General features: G+C 39.6%; 1 protein-coding gene across 1 annotated transcript in view; it reads left to right on the forward strand.

Annotated features, from left to right (window-relative positions):
• The window catches only part of man1a1 (mannosidase, alpha, class 1A, member 1), a 157690-nt gene that overhangs the window by 35066 nt on the left and 99127 nt on the right, over nucleotides 1–23497 (forward strand). The window contains exon 2 of the mRNA XM_063496142.1: nucleotides 2721–2817. Within this exon, the coding sequence (XP_063352212.1) occupies nucleotides 2721–2817 (97 nt within the window). The remainder of the gene's footprint in view (nucleotides 1–2720; nucleotides 2818–23497) is intronic.

Below are 23497 nucleotides of genomic sequence, written 5' to 3' on the forward strand. Positions count from 1 at the left end.
TTCAGTAAAGTAATGGACAAGTTTTAAAATACATGAAAGAGTATGAAGCTAAATGTAAAGTTTTACATATGATACAACTCTTCCCATACTCGAGCGAAGTCTACACTACAAAGACTAAAAATAACTTGAACAAGTACAATATTACCTAGAAACATTATTTATAGATTACTTTTCTTAACAAAGATACAGAGCTTCACAGACAGAAAATTAAAATATAGTAAGACATTCCAATAGTAATTAAAAGCAGAAAAGAACAAAAAAAAATCAATTCACATACTGAGAAATCACTTCTTGTTTAACACGTTTTAAAGAAAATAAAGAAATTGTCACTCAAAGCGGTCGGCTCCATTTCTCAGATCAGGTCAGGTGTAAATTCTTTGTGCTCATGATAAACAGATGCCATTCCTATAAACCAAACAACAGCATTAAGACAGTTTTATGATGTTGTTTCTGGACTAAAGCAAACAGGGAAGACACTGGGATTAAAACACTTAGCATGGCTAGAATTAGGATTGTTCTACCATGGAGTTTTCTGTTTTTCTGTATTTTGGTCTTAAAAATGTACTGAAAAAATCTTTTGTTTGTACTCTGTACCCCAGATACCCTGCTTTTTTTCATCATTTTTTTAGGACCTGTACTTGTTTGCCTGAATTAATCTCGACTTTAAATTCAGGTCTGTCTAAACAGACTTTTAAGCTCGATTCAGAGCTTAAAATTTCACAGTGCTCCTTTTTATTTTTGGGAAACATGATCAGTGAGCATCTTCAATAAGAGATAATTAAATCTGATATCTACTCAGGCCATTACACTTGTAATTAACCAAAGAAAATCTTCATTGACTGGTTGGAGAGTGAGAATAATTTCAGTCTGTTGGTTGCAGGGAAAATCATTTGCCCATTTTGATGAGAGACGCAGCTTCACAGCTGAAGCCCGTGAAGCTTTGGCTCGAGGTTTTGTAAAACAACTTGACCAAACATACTTAGAGATGTTTGGATGTTGATGTGCTCAAAGTTAAAGCCTCAAGTGTTCAACACAAGCTTTGACAGAATACCCAAACACTGACAACTTAGCTTAATGTTTTGTGCCTTGTGCATGGATAGATCAAAGATCAAATTAATGACATAGATCATTAAGATCATAGATCAAATTAATGACAATTCTACTGCATTTTACTGGACGGAGGACAAGGGATGAAAATACTAAAAATCTGTCATAAAGTTGGATACCTTGTCAACTTCCAAGTAAATGTTGAGTAAGCGTTAAGAAAAGCTACAGGGAGCAGTCTTGGTGTATGATGGCCAAAGTTGTCAAAAGCCCGGGGTCTATTCAGTACACCCTGTTTTTTTGGGTTTTTTTTTTTTTTTTTTTTTAAGTAGTCTGTACCAACCTGCTGCAATAAGTAATGAGTCAATTTCGGTAAGACTACTGAAAGGAGCTACATGATAAAACCTGTGGATGATACAGCACTGACGAGAGCCCTGATTTAAATATCCCTGGTTGTAGTCAATACATGGTTCAGATATCCAGAGACTTCTGAAGCAAAACCTTTTCCATCTGTGGATAATTTCACAGATGCAGAATTTATTTCCCTTAACAGTGACGGGGAGATTAAGCAGGCACGATGGTTATGCTATGTTACTCACTGGTCCTGATTATTTTCCCGGAAGGAAAGTTGTTCTTTTATGGTAATGGTGTTTCTTGAAATCTTGCGCTGCAGTCTCAGACTTCCTGAGCAGAAACTTTTATTGTATGTTTGAAGGGCAAGAATGACAACATGTGCTAACAAGACACATTGTCACCCTCCTATGAAGTTTATTCCCTGGTGTATTTGTCATATATTTGTCAGTCGTGTCCAGATAAGACCGACAAAACCAAATCTCTGAATATCTTTTAAAATTTTGATTGAGGGGACGCCACAACAGATAATCTGATTCACTATATTCTTTCATGAAGCTCTAGACCTTTGAGACTGTACCAAATAGAAGGACTTGCCCTAAATACAAAAATCGTTTTAGAAGAGAGCCTTTGGTCAACAAGATGTGACTGAGAGGAAGTAAACCTCTCAGGGTTTCCTAGATGAACCTGTGGAAGGATCATTAAGGTTTGCCTGCAGCTGCCTTTATCCCCAGATAGCTCAGGGCCTCTCATGCTGTTTGCATTATGCAATAATTTACTGCTGGCTTTAGCTCTGTGTAGCTACAGTGGACCAGAGGCTCCAAAAACCTCCAAACCGCCTGATCAGGGAATAAATCTTTACACGTGTCCCCACTACCATAACCCTTAACTTTTAAAGTTTAAGGAAATCCTCTATAAATAAAAGACACCTTACTTTAAGTTCAATAAATACACATTGAATAATACTAGTAGGCAGTCCATATTACAGCATTGCCCAAAACAACTCTGACTATGATGTTTTTTTTCTAGTATCCATTATTTTTCTCAGCCTTCAGTGACGTTAATCTGAAGAACTTTGGGTCTTGGAATGTTGGCTGATTAAATCAAGACATTTTGCTATGTCAGCTTGAGCAGTGGGAATATCTTTCCGACAACCATTGATTGAAGTGAAAAACGAGCCTCATCACTTGGTTAAAATGATTTGATTCTGTTGTTACGGCTCACAGTTTATTGTCCCGTTTAACTCTCTTCATTTCTCATCTTCTCCTCCTCCCTCTCCTCCTCCCTCCCCCCCTCCTACCCCTTCTCTTCCTCTCTCCTGTCAGATGATGAAGCATGCGTGGGACAGCTACAAGCGGTACGCCTGGGGTTCCAATGAGCTCAGGCCCGTCTCCAAGCAAGGCCACTCCAGCAATCTATTTGGTGAGTGAGAGACCACGTATGTGTGCACGCCCAAACACGCGCACACACACACACACACACGCGCGCGCGCGATTGATCTCTTGTCCCTGCCACCAGCAGCCTTGGCCTTTAGATTAGCAGCCAAATTGGCCGTCAGTTAGAGTCATCCATCTACACATGCCTCTAAATGTCAACTTTATCATATATTTATATTCTGTTTGTGCTTCTTGCCAGTTGTCAGTGTCTGTGCTCGTAATGAGTACGGTGATGCGGGGTGTTTTATTCTCTCTGTCTTCTTTTTTTTGTTTTGTTTTTCCCTCTCCTCTGTTTCACACTTTTGTAACTCTTCTCTGAAAGTCTTAATTGTCTGTCAGCCTTTCAGTTTTGAGGCTAGAATTACCACCTCTTGGTTGAATGTCTCCTCCCAGATCTGTCAAGTTTCAGTTTACATCCATGTCTGTCCACACTTATAATATATGCAGTGAAGACTTTGAAGCAATTAAATACGTGGGCACCAGAGATTAGTGTCACCAATTCAATAGTAGACTGAATGTGAAATATGATCACGGTCTTCCTTTCTGTTCCATAGTGATAGTGGTAAATAAAGGCCAAAATAATGCTTCATGGCGGTCTCTGACCTTTCTCTTATGAGTCTGCTCAGTTCAGTTTTATTTATATAGTGCCAGTTCACAATAAATATTGTCAGACCTACAGTATTAGAGACACAAAGAGACGATCACCTCAGAGCAGAACGCTGTAATGCGTCTTATTTTTTTCATTTGTATTAAAAAAAAAAATTTAAAAAAAGACCCAGAGCCAATTTTATCCTATTAGTTTTTGTGCAAAATTTTACCATAAGTACCATATACATTTTTGAGTTATTGCCAGAAATATTGTCAAAATTGTCACATGTAACCCTGACCTTTGACTATCAAAATCTAATCCAAATGAACACAAAGTAGTACAGTGATAGTAAATGTATTTATATTGCCCCCTTCAAGATTCAGATCACAAGGTCCTTTACATCAAATGCAACCCCAGAAAATAAACAAAAAAACAATGAAACTGAATGTCCCAGTGCCAGTTTAAAAAGATGAGTCTACAGCTGCTTTCTGCTCGAGTCCGTCGTAGACTGGAAGGCAGAGAATTCCTAAAATTGCAAATTCCCTCTAATCTTTAGTTTCTTAGTGTAGATTTGGGGATTGATAACAAGCCCTGATCAGACTTAAGAGCTGCTAACATATCGCTGCACAAGTTAAATCCTTGAGATCTTGGCTGCGTTTAGCTGGACTCAGAAAGACAGTATACTGACAGTATACTGCTACTGGTAATAACACATTTAAAAATAGGTATATGATAATATTGCAAACAATCCAGTGGCAGTTACAGTCTTACTACTCAGTTCATCACAGCTCTCTTCTCTTTATTGATAGCACTTTAAAAAAAATTCTTCATTACAATCTTTCAATAAAAATGGTCATTATCTATACTGTATATTCTTTTAGCCATGATAGTCATACAATGAAAATCTGAACTGTGACAGCTTTCATTTCTACTTGAGACATGATCTCATTGACAGCTGTAAGGTTAATAATATTTTCATTGTTAATGTTATTAAATGGAAGTGAAGCATACATCATTTCTGCAGGTGTTTGTGTGATCTCTGTCTGTATGCGCCACGATAACTTTAATTAATTGCGACCGATTGAATAAACAGGAGCAGAGACTGTGTTTTTAATTTAAGATCTTTCTCTCTTTTGTCCTAATAACCCCAGGGTGTTTGTTTGGAGTCCTTTAGCTGTGCATATGTAGGTGGTGTATGACGGTTTAGTGTGGGTTTGTATTGTGAGCTTTTGATAAGATGACAGCCCCGTGTGACAGAGGTAGCTGGGCCTCTTCTGCTGATAAGGTTGACGCCACAATACTCGCTAGCTTGATCTGGTTTGAAGTTTTCCTACACTCTTGCATTTTTTCCTTTAAAAGTTGCCCTCTAATGTCACGGTGCAGTGAAGGCCTTTCATTTTTAATTCCCTCCATAATTTCAAGTAAACTCCCTGTAATTAAGAAAAGAATGAATGTTAAATGGGTCTGTCAGCTGAGTGGAAGGAAACTGAATAATTGAAGTGTTGTTTAAACTGGTATAAATTAATTATTTTTTCACTCAGAAGCAGCTGTAAAAGCTGTAAACACAACAGTGACACGTAGATTTAAAATCTAGTGGGTGTTTGTCAGTTTGCCCTCTTCGCTCCTAGGGTGGTGTAAAGCTTTAACAATCAACCTGTATCCCCTCCTGTCAGATCTATCTGTTTTGGGGCAATATTTCCAGTTCTTGGTATATAAAGCGGACTCTGTTATGTGGATCCGGTACATAAGTAGGACATGGCAAAGCTATTGCATGCATTTAGTACTCCTTTTCCTCCGTTCTTTTTATATTTTGAGGTTATTTTCCCTTAATATTGGCTTTAAAAATCAAAGCTAGGAGCAAAAGATGCTAATATACTCTGCTGAGCTGAGACTAACCAGAGAGATTACATAAGGAGAAGACAAGGCGCTCAAAGATTCCTGACCTGGAATCTATGGGAGGATTCTGCAGCGGAGATAGAGGGACAAGTATAACTTCATGTGAAGGTGGATTAAAAAAACAAAACTTTTTAAAACCTTATTTTGAGGGACACTCATCAAACTTTTGAAGAAGTTTTCATCCAATTCGACTTATTCTATACATGTAGTTTTCAAACCCTGATGACAATTGAAACTAGAAAAAGTTGCATTTCCTGCGAAAATGCAGTGCGAATGCCTTGTACTGGAATCTGAAAACAGCAGAAGAAGGAGAACAATTTGCTAAAAAGAGCTGAAGAAGCTGAAGTTTGTGCTGAAAAGAAGTGAAAAACTGAAAATTCTGCTGAGAAGAGGTGAAGAAGCTGAAATTTGTGTTGAAAAGAGTTTAAAAAGTTAAAGTGTTCACTGAAAAAAATGTTGCCACAAGCAGGATTCCTACACACACAGACAGAGACAGACATGTAGCCTTTCTACAATGTTTTTCTGGCGTGGAGCTTAAACAAGAAGCTGAGGTCCATATTAGAAAAGCTGCTAAAATCATAAAACTTTGCAGAATTGTAATAAATTAGCAATATAGATAACTGGTCTGTGATAGTGTATTAATTTGTAGTGAAAAAAAGGTTGAACTTTTTGAACTTTCTGCTCAAAAGAGATGAAGAAACAGAAAATTGTGCTGAAAAGAGGTGAAGAAACTGAAATTCGTGCTGTAAACAGGTGAACAAGCTGAACTTTCTGCTGAAAAGATGTGAACTTGTTGAACTTTCTTCTAAAAAGAGATGAAAAAACTGAAAATTCCGCTGAAAACAGGCCAAGAAGCTGAAAGTTCTGCTCAGAAGAGGTGAAGCAGCAGAATTTCTGCTGAAAAGCGGTAACGAAGCTGAAGTTTCTGCAAAAAACAGCTGAAAATGCGGGGATTTGTGCTGAAAAGGGGTGAAAAAGCTCAAGTTTGTGTTGAAAAGAGTTAAAAAAAAAAGTCTAACTGTTAACTGAAAAAAATGTTGCCATAAGTGGGATTTGAACCCGGGCCTTCCACTCTGAAAGCGGCTGCTCATCTCACAGAGCTAAAACACTGTGTGCAAGCCTGTGAGGCATTCACACAATAAATTTAACTTAACCTAGAATAAGTGCCTGAGGTAGTTTAATGGCTGCCGGCTTGCCTCTGGAAGGTCTTGTGGGGTAAACTGCAGATTTGGCTTCTCAACTACAGCCGGTTTCATAATATATTGAGAAATTATTCCACTGTTAAAAATATGAGACAGGAATGATATTTTGGCCAACGAGTGCTATTTCTGAATGACATAAAAACCTGGTACAGTCGTGAATATTACTGCACCACTTATCCGCAACTGTTTTGTTATGTTGCATTACAGTTACAGGAGCTGTGGTTATTTCGCTTTTTTCCTGCACACAGTTTTATGCAGAGTATAAAAAATAAAGAAACTGAGGTTTTCTTGCTCCTTCTAAGCAGAACTTCAGAAAGTTCACAGCCAGGCTAGTCTTCCACACAAACAGACTTTTCTGTTCCATTAGCAAAAAAGACAACCAGAGATTGGCTCTTATTTAAATATTTGGCTGGAAATATAAATCGTAGCATATCAAATGTAGACTTGGCCCCGTAAGACAGTGTTTTTAATTTTAGATTATGCCACTTTGAGTTTTTGCCTCAAAACCCCCTCAAAGTCTTTTTCAGTACACAGTCAGGAAGATTCGAAACTAATTTTTAATGATTGCCTTCTTATGTTTAATGATGAAATTCAATCAGCTTTGTGTAAATTTCATCTACAGTTTCATTACTGAAATTTATCAAACGCAAACGTAGGACTAGGGATGAAGCTGCTGTGTGAATATTAATTGTCAGATCACCTCTTAGAGTTGGTCTTTCTATGTGTTTCTCTCTTTCTCTATCTGTCCCTGTGCCTGTGTGATAGAAAAGTAAATAGGTTTTAGTTGGTTGCTCCAGTAGACCCACTTCCATCAGTAAATAAGACAGCTTGGCCCCAGGGCCTTGTCACTGCCTTTTCCAGCTCCTATAGAACATGATGTAGGACGATAATATTAGCCTGACCTGAAATATTATGCAATAAAGCCACACACCTAAGGCTGCTTCCATGATATATACGCTTACTTGGATTGCTGAGTCAAACTAGCCAGGAGAGGTGTCAATTAGAATGATGACAATGTCCTCTCAAAATCAACAAAAAGAGCACAAGAAGTATTACGAGACCTACTCCGTGTTTTCCTCGAGACAGGATTTAAAGGATTATAAATTACTCATGGTTATTCTTTGCCTAATACCACTTAATGTTAATGTACTTTAGCGTGTTGCATAAGCGGGACAACTGTCAGAGGGATAAAAAAGAAACTTCCAGCTGCCCGTTTTATTTTGGTGGTGTTCGACTTTCTGGCTCAGAAATTGTCACAGCGGGTTTGAAACTAACGGTGGTTTAAACCTTTCCGATTGCCCCATTTATAATAAATGTTAGGACTGCAACTTTAAATGATTGTAATATTGTTCTGCCTCCAAAATCTTTATTAGCCATCCATAATATTGTGCATGGTGCTGTCAAAGCACAATATAGATCATTGTTCAGGAGTTTAAAAAAAAATACAATAAATTGACATTCTGATCCTTTTTTGTGAGTTGGGCTCATGTGGGTCTAAATATGTGTTTTTGAACAGTGCGATGTCTTGGATAACGCACATTTTATTTCTGTCAAGCTGTTCAGTGGAAGAAGCCTCCAGATGGGTTGGTTCTACTTTGGGGAAAGTTGGATGCGTCTCCTCTGTGGTCACTCCCTGAAGCAACAAAACTCCTTGGTCTCAGACGCCAGCTGTGCTGTCAGCTGTTTCCACTGTATCTAATGTGTTTGGCTGGATGTTGCGGCACTTTTGGGATGTATTGCAGTGCTTTTGTTTGTCCGCGAAAAATCTTAGTGTACAAAATCTCAAAAGCTTGAAAAAAGAAGGCAACTGGACTTCTTTGAGTTTTGTGAAGACGTGTCAACTCTCATCCAACCCAAAAGACCAGGCCTCTCGGTCTTCTGGGGACCTTTGATAACACTGCGATGGCTTCTGCAGTCTTTTATGCAGTGGTCTGCTGGGAGGTGGCAGCACAGAGAGGGGCAGGAAAGAACTTATAGACTGAAGAGGGCCAGCTCTGTCCTGGCCAGTCCCCTAGACTAGACCACAGAGGAGGAGGGGGGAATTAAGTTTAGCCAACCTAATGTCCATCGTGGACAACACCTCTCATCCCTGCATGAGACTGTGGGGAGGCCCTGAGCACCTCCTTCAGCAGCAGATTGTTATAGCTATGGTGTAGGACAGAGCAATCAGACATAGGATAAACACCTGCTAAAAATATGTGTATATATTATAATTCCCACTGCACTTTATGCACTATAAAGAATGTCAGTAACATGGTTTTAGTGCATTTTTGTGTAAACAGTACAATTTACACATCGTAAAAATTACTTTTGTATTGTATTTTATTGATTTGGACTTTTAGAAGTTTTTATTTATTGATTTTTTTTTTTTTTTTTTTTTTAATATTATCTCATTCATTGGGTCTTTCTGACCCTTCCACTGCTGTAAAAAGTCTAATTCCTCAGTGTGGGATTGATCAAGTCTATATCTATACCTATCTATCTATAGCAGAAGGTGAAAATCCTTAAGAGTGTTAACCAAGATAAAATCATAGCCAAAGAGCACTGTAGAGTTGTCTGCACAGTAGAGGATCTCAACTAACTTATTCAAACACCTGAAAAAGACAGCACAAACTAGAGTGTAATTAATGAGTGAAGGCCAGGAAAAACAATGCAACAATTGCTAACGTGAATTGGCCAACATCGGCTCGGACGTCCATTAAAACGAGCCTGTACAGCACATTAGCACATCCATTCAGCTCACAAAGGTGCACTGGAATCACCGGTGCAGTCGCGTTCCATTTTTACCAGCTTTTGGCAAAAGCTGTGTTATCTCTTCATGCAGTTACTTTTCCAAAGTGGTAATACCTGCACTGTGTGCAAAGTACAACAGAGGAAACATAGAGGAATCTCACTGCTGTCAGCAACTTTGCTGCAAGTTTTAATCACATTGATTTATAAAGATTAATTAGCATAATGTATGAATGTAGCATATTACGGCAGCGTCCTGTTGATATACTTTTGTTTTTGGTACAGTTTGCTTATAAATGTACTTTATTTTTCATCTAGGACTTGAATATTGCTGAATTTGAGTGAATATGGAAGGCCGGTTTTGTTTTCATGCAAACATTTGGACAGATTTGAATATGTGAAAGGTTTCTCCTTACATGACAGTGCATTAAAAACATCAATGAACATTCATGATCTCAATATTTAACAAAGTAACCATGATTATCATTTTTGACGTAATCAAGTATCCCTTATTATACTTGCACCGCATAATATTTGCAATATGCAGCAAATTTTCCTCCGTTCTTTCAGCAGCTGTATACAAAATGTTTGTAAGAATTACATGATGCATGGAGGTGCTCGGGATAAACTGGGAATAAGCGGAATTCTTTCCCAGGCTGGGAAATTTACCAGTTTCCACATATCCTCCTAAAATATTGGCAGACTACTGTGTTTATATTCTAAGCCCTCTACTTTGGCAGACTACCAACAGTGATTTGGATATTATTTATCAACCAACATTACTAAATCTTTCTTAACCCAAACACTTAAGCAAGAAAGAGCCTGAAATAATGAGGCGGATCAGGTCCACTTCTTAGCTTGTATTAGCACCGACAGTCAGCATATAATTAAATAGCCCTGCCCATGTCTTTCCATTTGTGTAATACAGTTGCTCTCTCCACACAAAGCGTCTTTTAATTTAGATAGTGTTAAAGGGAAGCCAGTATTTAAGACATTTTTGAAAAGGTCAAGATGTTGATGAAGTGACTTGAAATGTGTGGTAGAAAATGGCCTCTTGAACAGAGGACAGCACAGAGGAGTGTCTCAAATTGATTTCATATACTGTTGCAAATGAACTGCTTCAGTTTTGGTTTGAAATTAAAAATGACTTTCAGTAAAAGTCTATTATTATCACATTTAAATGCAGGTTTCCATTAGAATGATTACTGAATTGCACAACATTGACTCTGTAAATGAAGGGCAGACTGATGTTTTCATCCAGCGTCTAGACTGCAGCAGCGGCTTTTCATCATGGTGCAACAATTTCAGTCAGAAGCAATATGTCAGCTGCCCACTTTTCAGCACTGATCAATAAATACAAATTGTGCAGCTCACATATGATCTGCTTAGCTGCGTAGAGGCTGTCTCACAGTGGCATTTTGGATGCCATTTCAATACAACTGTTCAGAGCTGAGTGATTAATTTAATAAATGTGCACCGTCTCATCTGTCTCAATGTAGGTAACAGTAGTGCTGCTCCGTGGCAGGAATATCAAGTCACCCTCTTCGCCTTCATCCGTCTTCTCCAGATGTTTTTTTAAATGGTTTTGAAAAAGAACAAAACTGGTGCTTTTGAGTAAATATCTTAAAACATAACCGAGACCGTTTCAGCTCCTGTCCCTTGAGATGCTGTAGATTCAGCGTGTTTGCTAAAATTAAATACAGCCCGAGGCATTGATGGCATCCATCTCTCGTCCTGTCATCTCCACTCCAACTCTTCCGCTCGTAGCACTCACCTCAGCTGTCTATAACCAGCTTATTGCGGTTGAGAGTCACCGACAAAGAACAGGTACAGGCAGGCACGTCTATTTTTCCAAATCCAGAGGGAGGGTCACACCCTGTCGTAACTTTGGAGTTCGCTAGAAAGCACAGCAAGTGCACTTCTTTTATTTATCAACTTTCACAATAATTCCCACGATGTTTCGTTTTGGAAAAAAAAATCGATGTTTATGATTAGCATCACCTATTTTCATGAGTTTACCTCGTGTGTGTGTGTATGTGTGTGTGTTTCTTTTATTAATTATATCTGGCTGAAAAAGAACCCCATTGGTGGTGAAAATGCCCAACTAGCTTTCCAAAAACTCTCAGTTCCAATTATAGGATTATGCATTCCAGGATATTTTTGAGTATTACACAGACACGGACATCTTGTAGCTGTCCTTTAAACTTCCATCATTAAGAGCTTTTTTCCCCCATCCTAATTCTGATGACTAGAATATGGAAAATGTCCCCTGGAAACTGAATTATCGCCTTATTAAGTTTCTCCAGATCATCTAGAGCTCATTTGGATCTGGATTTATCGACCCCAGCCTTCAGCTGTACCCTGACTCCTGTTAGACATCATTGAATTTAATTTAATCTCAGCCCCATTATAAGCCAATTATCCTGAGCTGAGTCTTGTACCGGGACATGACCTCAGTGTCTTCAGTGGTAGCAGAGAGCTGGAGTCTGATAGTCATATACGGTATGTTATTATTCTGTATAGTAAAGATCATTTAATGTGATACTGAGCACAGATATGGTGGGTGGATAACAACTTTTTAGGCCATATCTACTCAAAAAAGGGGGGGAAAAAAACCCAATCCCACACAGACTCCTCTGGTTTCTTTTGGAGCGTACAGCAGTGGCTCCAGTAATGATGTTTGTGTTGCTCTGAGTGTCTATGTGGTTTCCTGTCTTTAATTGACAGCGCCGACAGGCCACTGGTTGTGCTTCACATCCGCCAAACAAGCTAAAGCGAATTGTTTCCCTGTGGCTTGCCTCTCATTTCAGCCGAGGGCCAGGACAGGAATGCTCTCATGTGTTCAACTGACAGAAAACTCAAACGGGGAGTGTGTGTTGTTGTTTTTGTTGTTGTTTTCACCCCGCCCATCTTTTGACTATGCCACATTAAAGGTCATCTCTTCTTGGAGAGCGAGAGTAAAAAAAGCAAAAATTTTTAAGTTAAGTGATTGAATGCGTTATCTGGTCATGTGTACGTGCGTGCGTGCTTGTGTGAGTGTGTGTGTGCTTGAGTGTTCCCGAAAGAGTTTTTTTGAATCAGCAAATGTTGGGCTATATGTCTCACAGTACAGTTTAGATTTTTTTTCTCTATCCTCAGCCTGCTCCCCTTTTCTACTTGGGGCTAGCTAATTCACATTGTCCTCTGACAGCCTCTTAAGGTTGGTTATTTGCTGGACAGTTGGATGGATCCATTGCCACAGGCAGTGTGAGGAAGTAAAAGGCTTGTGTGTCTCCTTGTGAGACACACGGGCTTTGCAGTGGGGGTTATCTGCTTGGCCCTGCCTGCAGTGCTTTGAAAGCCCATTGGATGAATGGCAGGGTTTGCCAAAGATGCTGCCAGGGTTTTGTGATGGTTGTTTTTCTTTGTGTTGTTTTTCCTTCTTGTCTCCCGTGGCCCTCTACTTCACGCCAGACCTCTCAATGGCTTCTCTGTATGCTCAAATGCTTCTTGTAGAGTGATGCTTCAGCTCCTCGTATCAGTTACGTGATAGTAGAAATACCCATTTGGTGTAAGCCTCTTCCTCGACTCATTTGATCCCAAATGTCAGGTTTATGTTGCATTATAATCAGCCGTTATTAGCACTCAGTAGCACAGTGATCACAGAAAGAACAATGGTACTTGTAGTCTCAATTTTCCCTATTTAATGGACATACGCTTTTAATGAGCTGCTCCCTTTACAGCTCGCCACAGCAAATGATCTGTCTCAATCTCACCCTGTTCCCAGCATCCTCTTCTGTAACACTGCCCTCTTCATGTCCTCTTTCACTATGAATCTTCTGTGATTGTCCTCTTTTCCTCCTGCCTGGCAGCTCCATCTTCTTTCCTCAGTATATCCACTTCTCTGCACTTGTCCAAACCAACTCAGCTTTGCCTCTCTGACTCTTATCTCTAAAACTGTTCAACCTAAGCTGTTCCTCTAATGGACTCACTTGTAATCCTGCCCATCCCGGTCACTTGCAGTAAAAATCTTAGCATCTTGAATTCTGCATAATTCTCCATACATCATAGCAGGTCTCCCTAACATCTTGTAAACTTCCTATTTGAGTCTCGCTGCTATCCTTCTGTCACAAATGAACCCCTACACTCGTCTCCACCCACTCTACCCTGCCTCTACTCTCTTCTTCGCCTCTTGTGTAGTTGTTTTGGATGATTAACCTCAGGTATGTAATACCACAGAAAAACAGTCCACAGAAAAGCACAATAGCTCTCCTTTAGTGGTTAACACATCCACCTGACATGCAAAAGATCCCTGGTTTGCGATCTGTGCCAGATCAAATATGCTGATTCATCTGCTGTGGCGACCCCTCGCAAATAAGGAAGAAGCTTTTATAATAGATCTTTAAGGTTTTACTATAGTCTCTACAATTCTATATACCAGCACATTTTGCTCACCTGGGTTTGATTATTATAGCTTGAAAGCAATTTTCTGTGCCTCTTCTGGTTTTCTGCTCCAGCTGATTTGCTGAGCAGTATTTCCTGTTTCTTTTCTGTGAATGTTACATGAGATTGAGCAAGTCTTTGGCTGCGGTAAGCTTTCTGCCAGAAAAACTGATTTGGGTTGTTGGTTTAAATCCAGCACAGATGCCTGTTTAGCCCCGGTCTGTTGTACCATTAAATGTCTTCCAGCTGGCTTTTCCGCTGGCTTTTTAAAAAACAACAAATATACTTTGCCCTTGACTTCAATATGCCTTTTGTTTATGACACAAATGAGTCCGAGCAATACAGTTAATTAAACATTAAACTATCTAAATATCTGTTTGGCTGTTCTGTACATCTCATGATGCTTATTAGTATTTTCCCACATTTTATAGATGAACAAGGACATGCTCTGTGGTTAAAATTTGATGGGGTTCACAGAGGAGAAGGTGAAAAAAGAAAGAAATACACCTGCAGTTCAGCATTGTGGGATCATTTCTCTTCATCTCTAACCATAAATAAAAAGGAGAGGAACTTCTTCTGTTTTCAGATCACACACTGCAATATACAAACTGTCTGATGCAAGGTCAGATGCGAAGAAATATTTTTTAGGATGGACTAAATAATTCCACCCATGCTGTATTAAGCAGAAGGCTACACCACAATAGGGATGATTATATCAGTGCTGAAATGACTTTCAGCCTTGAATGCAGCAGCCTTGTGTAAGAATAGACCTCGGAGATATTTCAGGGATTAAAATGTAATAAGAGGCCAGACTTTCAAGAGCTGGGAGTTTAAACCAAATGTTTACAGGGGACATCAGTAAAGTGAGGCGAGCTGAAAGACGCGGTGTTGAACTGTGCTGATAGTCTGCAGTTACTTAATGTAGCACTGTGACAGTGATTGTGTGGTCCAGATGGGGCAATAGAGCTGTGTTGGCAATGAGAGAGAGACTTTTTACTTTACTTTTTCATACTTAAAACATTACAGTCTATTCAGTGCGAGAACTGGTCCATCATAAAGGGCAAAGAACTTACCTTGCTACACTAGCATATAGTGGACATAGATCAAGTAAAACAGCATAAGGCTTTAACATTTGTCTGGTTCATCATTACTTTTTGTAGCTTTATAGGTTGTTTCGTATGTGTAAAATGGATAATAGAAACAGTGTTTGTATTGAAAACCAAAAAAAAATCCCTTGTGTTTAGGCTTGGTGGGTCACTGGGCTCATAATACCCTGACAGAAACCCTCACAGGTCCACAGAGCCGGCTCCCCACGGTGCCAGAGTGACGCCGCACAGCAGCATTTCAAGTCAGAGCTTTTAACAAACCTTTTGAAAGGTTATCTTGGCAGCACTGTTTTATTTTCTGGGGTTTTACAATCAAATAAAGGAATGGCTTCAGGAATCACTGCATTAGTTTGCACGACAGAGTTTAATCATGCATAATTATTATTGTCTTTTTTTATATATTAGCTGCAGGGCAGTAGAACTCAAACTCACACATCAGATGTTCCATCATGACATCCATGATTGCATGTGATGCTGTTCTGCACGCTGTTGAATAGTGCTGGGCGATATGACGATATATATCATGTGGACGATAGAAAAGTGTCTATCGTGCCATTTGTCTTCTATCGTTTATATCGTACTAACCCAAATTTTATAAATTATTACATAAAATATATAATTAACCCTTTACAACCGGTCGGAGCAGGCACACTCCGTTTTACCTAACTATTTTTAAACCCCTGTAGAACTGGAACCACGTAAGGTAGTGCAATAATTTTTTTTTTTGCATGTGAAACCGGAGGAGTTGTACTTACATCTAATGCCATTAGTTTGTCCAAGGTCACGGTTTCCTTCCACATATAACTTTGCAAAAATTGCATAAGAAGCACTTGCAGCAACAAAAACATAATATTCCAAACTTGCAGCAACAAAAAGATAATATTCCAGAAACAGGCTTTGCTGACGTTCATAAGACTTCCTACGTTGGCATATACGTCAGCGCGAACTATCGCATGTCCGCCATTACCTGCCCGAAACCGGAAGTGACATTTTCGCGAAAGGGCCTTATAAGCCTATGTTGGTGTTTTTAAAAGACATGTTTGACTTTATGCTTTTCTGTATCGTTTCTGGGATGCTTAGAACTCAAATTACACTGTTGGAAATAGTTTATTTTGATGCATTATAATATTTATTTTCATTTTTCCTGTAGTATATAAAAATGAGTGTATCTCAAAAATAAAACTATGAAGACACTCAAAATAAATTTCTCGTGGTTGGGAACTTTTGTATTTACAGTTTTGAGGGATACACCTCTTAAATTTTTTTTAACTAGAAATATATGTAAAAAACAAAAATTTTCAATTTCAATTTTTGTGTAGTTTATTGCACTACAAGTTTTTGCAATTTATGTAGTTACTATGGACTTAATGCATACATATTATTAAAATTTGGGCTATAACGGTTGTATTGATATATGGAAACTTGAAATACTCCCACAAGTGGCACTACAGCATGTAAAAACATAAAGATAGCTCTGGCGGACTTGGTTCTATGGTAGGTCTTAAAGGGTTAAATAGCCTGTGGCAAATATATTAGTGTTGTCTTCTCACTATACATGCTCTTAACTTTATGCAAGAAAAAATAAAGTATAAAAAAAAAGATATTTTTCGCAAAGAAACTCCGTCTCGTGGTTTGCGAGCTGGTGCTGCTGTACGTGCACCCGGATTTGCGACATACTTTACAGTAACTCAAAACAAAGACTGCACCCTCGGCACTTGCTGTTTACAGACTGCGTACCTAGATGACCACAGGTCAGGTGGTATATCGTGATATATATCGTTATCGTGATATAAAATAATTCATATCGTGATAAATATTTTTTCCATATCGCCCAGCACTACTGTTGAATAAAGTGTGTATGCACTGCAGCCAGGAACCTCTGGTTTCTCTTTCCTCCCACCCTATACCCTCTTACAGCCCTGCTGTGTTGCTAGCAAGGCTAAAAATAATGTCAAGTCATGAAGGCTTATGTTTTTGGTGTCTTTCTATTTCCAGACAAGTCATTTAGTTGGTTATATAGTTTGACATTGAGTCCTGGGCTGCAGCTTCGGCTTCCGCACAGCACTGTGTGTGTGTCTAAATCAGATATTCAATCTCGATAATTGAAATGGATGGAGTAATTCTGCTGTGGCCTTCCCTCAGGTTTTTGGGGTGGGTGGGTTGGTGTGTGTGTGTGGGAGGAGGAGGGGGATGGAGTTGTATTTGGTGTTGTCTGAAATGATGTAGATCACACTCTGCACAGAGGTGGGTGGGGCGCAGATAAGGGAGCACCGCTGCAGCTGAAATCGGGGTATCCATCACGCCGATGGACACCCCTTGCAGCCCCGTGTTGTAAGAACTCATCTCCTGAGCCTTTGTTATAGAACCTGGAGCCTGCCTCCACATTAATTAATCACACACACAAACACACACTCATGCAGCTCAACAGCAAGCCGTCTCACCTGGGCTTTGCACGCCCGCAAGGCCTAGAACAACACGCTGCAGCAGTTTCAAGTTCTCTTGAAAGCTGTGAGCGAACACACACACACGCACACACACACACACACACACGTTTCCTCAAGTCTGTCTGATACCTGGAAGTTCTCAGGCCTGAATTAAAGAAGCGGCCAAACAAAATTTACTGTGCTTGGTGTTATCACAGCTTTCCTTTAAATCCTTCCTTTCTGTATCAGCATCTCATTTTTCAACACACACGCACACACGCACACAAATGAAGGGTGGAAATGCCTTTCACTGTAACCTTGACAAAATGTGTTGACGCTCGAGTATCTGGCAGCTGAAGTCAAGAGGTTAATGTACTTTGGGGTGTGTGTGTGTGTGTTTGTGTGTGTGTGTGTGTGTGTGTGTGTGTGTGTGCGCGCGCGCGCGCATGCTTTTTGCCTACGATAACACGATTAGCCAAAGGCTTAGCCATCACTTTTCCTCACCTCCCCTCTGCGACCACCCAGAAAACTTGGTGTAGACTCAACGTTGACATGCTAGTTGGGGCTAAATGGGATCACCAGCAGGGCTGCGAGTGTTCAGATCAGGATCAAATTGCAGGATTAGGGATCAGCCCTGGAGTTTGCATTACATTAATATTAGGATATGGGACACGTTGTATCTTGGAAACATTCTTTTGCTGAAAAAAGGCAGTGAGCTGAGGAGAAAAATTCAGAAAAGGTTTTTTTTTTAAAGACTGAATTTTCATAATATGAAAGCAGTCTTCAGGTCTGTGACACTTTGGCTGCTGTCAGTCTGTAGAAGGCTGAGGCTGCTATTTTTGAGGCGAAGCTGCTGAGTCAGGGTGTTATTTCCGATATTCATTTATCTCTACTGGTAAAGCTGGAAAGATGTGTTTCTGCTGGGTGCTTGTTTATATGTATGAAAGTTTAAAAAAGGAGGTAATCTGGTTTGGATGATGATATAGAACCGATGCTTCTCATGTGAAGCAATTGGCACCTAAGGCTGCTCGATCACAGCAGCACACTATCACAGGTAATTGCTGTATTATCAGAGACAGATTGTATGTAACTGCCAACTTGACCCAAGTCAATCACAGGGTGGTCTCCACCCGGAAAACCACCAAACTTTGCTTAAAAACCCCCCCAAAACAATTTCTTTTTTATTTAAGTGGATTTCTCAGAATTTTAGTAAGCGAAGTGAACTAAAAACTAACTAAATGAAAAAGTATAATAATAATATGAACTGAATTAAACATGCCTCGGTGGGGTGGCGGTGGGACTTAAATGAAGGTGTAAAACTAAAGAAAGGGAATGAAGATAATTATTGCAAAACATAATGAGGCACAATTATTTCATCGGGATTATCTCGTTTTAATAATCAGTAACTGTGCAGCATGCTGTTCCCTGGCAGTTCTCATTTACTTCTGAGGAACATATAAGTTAATTGTTTTTGAGTCGCTGATTTATTTCTAAACGCAAAGGAGGTAACATGCAGCGAAGGTTTGTGTTCCAGATTTGACCTGGGTTGTTGCAGTTATATTTCTGGCTGCTCGCATTGCGTCATTGCATTAATCACTTACTTTCTAACTGCTCCGGGGTGTTCATTAACCCTCCACATGCACCGTGAACTTAATTTTACCTGAAGGGAAAAGTAATTATTTCAGGCTGTGGAGGTGTGGGCTCAGGCTGGGCTTTTGTCCTCCTCAAAATTATCAAAAATGCAGCAAATTGTGACTTTCAAACAACTCTACATAACATATAAAGATTTATTCAAGAGAACTGTACTCCTCCCCCCTCTGCTGCCGTTTTCATTCAGCCTTGTGAGTCTGCATGCATACTGTATAACGTCAGTTTAGTTTCTTTGCTGAAACCTGTGGTGATGATCAATTAATCAGCTGGTAATTGCAATTATGATTTTGGGCTCCTAACAATCATAAAAACAAGATAACTGGGATAAAATAATTACTTTTTTTGGAGTCATTCTACTCAGTTGACTAATCAATTAATTTTACGTGCAACCATTTCCTTTACAGTACCTTTTGCCACTTCTTAAAAGCCCCTGACTTTTTCCCTCCTATTTACTTGTGTTTTTTACATTTGAATGATATTTAAAGCTCAAAAAACACACAAGGTTTGCCTTAACAGTGCATCAGATTTTGAGGTCCTCGGTGGAAGGACAAAGCCCTTGTTTTTCCAGTGCAATTCAAGGGGAAAGTTGGCATCGGGGAGTAAAAATCGTCAGGCCAAAAGGCACCACAGATTGAGTCAAATTTTATGTGACCTGTAGTTCTAGAGCTGACTTTATTTTGGGAGGGCACATTTGCTTCACAGGGCTGCTGTGATATAATCTGCTGCTCCACGCTGGGGTTGGATTATGCACAACAATGAGCTCTGAATAAGTGTGAAAGGCAGACGCGAAAGCTTCATCAAGGAGTTCAGTGTGACCCAGAGCTGGAGGGCACAGCTGGCTGTTGAGGTCACGCTTTGTGTTCAGTGTGTTAATGATGTAATCCACATGACACGTACTCCGGCAAGAGGCAAAGTCCGAACATGTATGTAGATGTTGCATTATCTTTTTCACTTAAAATATAATATTTTAGTTCAAGTGATGAGTTTGAAAATGGAAAGCTTTTCATAGCCTAATAAATTACTACTCTAGTCATACTATCTAGTCCACAAACTCTGGCATTGCTGCTCTACTTTTCAGGCCCAGATGCTGCAAAGCTAAATGTGACATTTTGGCCCTTTTTTCTCAGCTGGGATTCCTCCCTCATAGTTATCTGCTCAACAGAGCAGCATTTCTTTTGTTTTCATCAACTCTGAACTATTTTCATCATCTTTCCATACTTTTAAGTTTGAATGAACAGATTTTTTTGCACATCTATACTTGTTGCCATTGTCACATGGACAACCCATCACTAGAAATGAAAGCCTGTACTTTCCTACACTGTTAGCACATCTTAAGGTTTTCACCTTGTTTTTTTTTTTATCATTCGGACTTTCATGTTATCCCACACAGATATAGAAAAAATACAAATTAGGAATATACTGTATACAGAAATAGGAATAGCTGCATGGTAACATGTGTGCAATGTGTGTATGCAGTATAAATGCAAATGTACTAACATGTGAAGTAATGGGTTATAAATATGTAAAGATATTAGAATATTTTTCTATAATGCTGGGAACTGGATGCAAATGGATTGATGTTGACCGCAAACTGAATAAGCAAGATTTACATTTTGACCTCTCAGTGTTACCTGCTTTTGTGTGTATGTGTGCGTCAGTAAGAGAGCAACCACACATTTGTCAATCTCCCTAACTAGCTCAGTCACTCATGCACACACCCACATCACAGATTACAGCTCTGACTTTGCTGCCTGATTGCGTGAAGTGAAGGTTATTTTGTTCTGAATAAGCAAACAATGCATCACTCTCCTGTCCAGCACTCACATCCGCTCACATAGTGCGACAGTGTAGGAAGGGGAGGCATTAAGTTGGTGTTACTGAGTGGTAGAGCACATTTAAAGTTTTCAACTTGGTTAATTATTATGCTGTTAACACTGAATTTCTCCTCCATGTGTGGGTCTGTTTGAGTGGAGGATTAGTGCGGCCTTTACAGGTGACGAATAACGATGCCTTCAAAGTGTGCTGCTTTCTTTTTTAATTCATCCATCATTCTATTTTTTGCTTATTTTCTGTTACACTAAGAGAGAGGGGGGGGGGTGAATGAGGACACAAAGGAATAAAGGAAACAAGGTGGTGAAACTCTTTAAAACGTGAAGTTAAACACATTGAAGAAGGAGAACGGATTGATGGATGCCTCAATAAAAGACAAGTGGGTGTTCGAAGAGGAACAACTGGATGGATGATTCACAGGGACAGAAGGATACTGTTGGTTAATGACTTTTGGACCTTCACACTCCCATTTTTCTGTCATCCCTCTCCCATTTATTCTTATTCTCTGTCTTAGAACAGAAGGGTAATCATTCTTGTCTTTGCAGGACACTGGCTCTTTCATTTTTCATTTTTCCGTCCATTTCTCTCTCACTCTTGCTGGGCTCTATAGGTTATCTCAAGAAGGGGCGGGGTTGTAGCCTCTTGCAGTCTTCTAGTAGCATTTGGCAGCATCAGCAGAAGTGAACAGGAACTTTAAATTCTGATTTTCACATGACAACAACTTATTGGAGCCAACCTTCATGGGTAGATAAATCTCAGGACTGTTGGTTGGTGAAGTTTGAAAATTACAGTGAAGGTATTGGAAAAAAAAAAAAAGGGCCTACCAGCTTTGAAGCCTCAATTTTGGTGCTTTAACTTTTCTCGCCATTGCAGAAATGTTGTTAATCTGCACTGTTTTAAATAGCCAGCAAGGCTCGACTTTCATGTTGCAAAGACTTGTAGTTGTAGTGAAATGTATGGGAAAAGAATGGCTTTGGCTCTTTTATTCTCTGTAAATAATTTTCTGTCAGTCGTCAACAGAGGTGTGGTCACTGTTGAACAACCAGTCAATCCCAGCCAGCGGATGTGACGGCTAGCAAACGGTTGGACAACATCCTTCTGTTACTCAAAGGAGGCACAACTTTAATACAAATTTTATGTTTCAGTACAGTTTTATTATTTACCCGTGATACTGCTACGAAGGGATAAAGTAGCTATAGAGACCAAAATCATATCTGTACCAAGCTGTCAACACGTTTATTTCACCCACATCGTTGGGCATTTTAACGCCAGAATTTTTGGACATTGACTTACTTTTAGAGCCTGCCTCAAGTGGTCATTAGAAAAACTGCAGCTTTTGGCCTTTAGAAACAAGCAGCAACCTTCTGGAATTGGAAAATAAAGCCAGTGTTGCAGTTCTTCTAGATCCCATTATGGCTTTTTCCAAAACAGAATCAATCCCCATGAACTCCTGTGGTAAAACGCTAGACTAAACACCTTTAAAAAGCAGGTTTTGGAAATGTTTCAGTCCCAGAGATTACCGCTCGCCTAACTTGAATCTCTCAACAAAGCGTGGACAGTCCATTTGCAAATCCAAATAAATCCATGTAGAATAATGTGTGGAGTTGTGCTGCATAAATTTAGTCTTTGTTCCCCTTCCTGTCCCTTTTATCCCAAAGTGGATAAAAGTTCAAAAAATAACTTCCGTCAAATAAATCCATCTTTATCCTTTTCACCTTGACATGCAGATATCAGTTTAAAGCTAAATCCAGAAGGCAGACGTGATAACCACAAAAATAAACAGAAGCAATAGCGTAAATATAAAATATAAGTTAAGGAGACAAAGACACTGAGAGACGGTGCTGAAAAGAGCCTTCACCAATAAAATACTTGACATGTTTGTATGCAGCATTTTTCTGTGTATCTGCAAACTTGCATGCAGACTTAGCTTGTTGCTGTGGGCAATAACAGCAACGAGCCCAGAACTATTTGTGGATACGTGGAGAGAAATTTTGACTAATGTAAGAATTCCCCCATGGCGACAAGCCTACTGCCTACAGCGAATATCAGAAGGCCTGCCCTCCCCCTATACTGCTCCATCTTTATAGCAGCATCGCTGTGGTTCTCCTCCTCCTCCACTACCACTCATGTTTTACAGAGGCATCAAAGACTCTGCCCTCTGCTGAGCCATCTGCTTCCTCACTATGTGCACAGTCGCTAACAGAAACAAAATCCTCAGCAGCGCACACATCACCTCCAAGATCATCAGACTTTGCTTTCTCAACCTCACAGACCTCCGCCGGATCTCATCACGGCTTTTTCTTTGTGTGTGTGTGAAATCCCATCTGGACATTGACACAAATCCTGGATCTAATAAAGGAAAGGGAGAGAAGGGGGAGTTGATTTTAGCAGATTCCTGGCATTGTGACCCTGCACAAGCTGTCAAACTAACATCACAGATCTTAAAGCCCCAATACATCTGTGCACTCTCTGAAAAGGACAAAAAGACAAGTGTTCTTCATTTTATGAGGCATCAATCAAAGAGCAGGAACGCAAGGTCGTAGCTAGCTGCTATTTTTTATTACTGATCAATCTGCCAGCTATGTATGTTGGCATTTGCAGGGTTTATCTGCACTCAGAAAGCAGTCTGTTATTTTATATAAGGTTGATCATGCTCACACTTGAAGTCTTTGGAGGGGACTTCAAGTGTGAGCATGATCGACCTTATATACAATAAAGGACTTTTTGGGAGTGATGGGGTGGAGTACACCCAGGACAGGTAACCACTGGCAGTCACTAGAAACTCTAAAAACCATTACGTTCCTCACAAATACTTTCC

This window comes from Pelmatolapia mariae, linkage group LG15, assembly GCF_036321145.2.
Source record: "Pelmatolapia mariae isolate MD_Pm_ZW linkage group LG15, Pm_UMD_F_2, whole genome shotgun sequence".
Taxonomy (NCBI): Eukaryota; Metazoa; Chordata; class Actinopteri; order Cichliformes; family Cichlidae; genus Pelmatolapia; species Pelmatolapia mariae.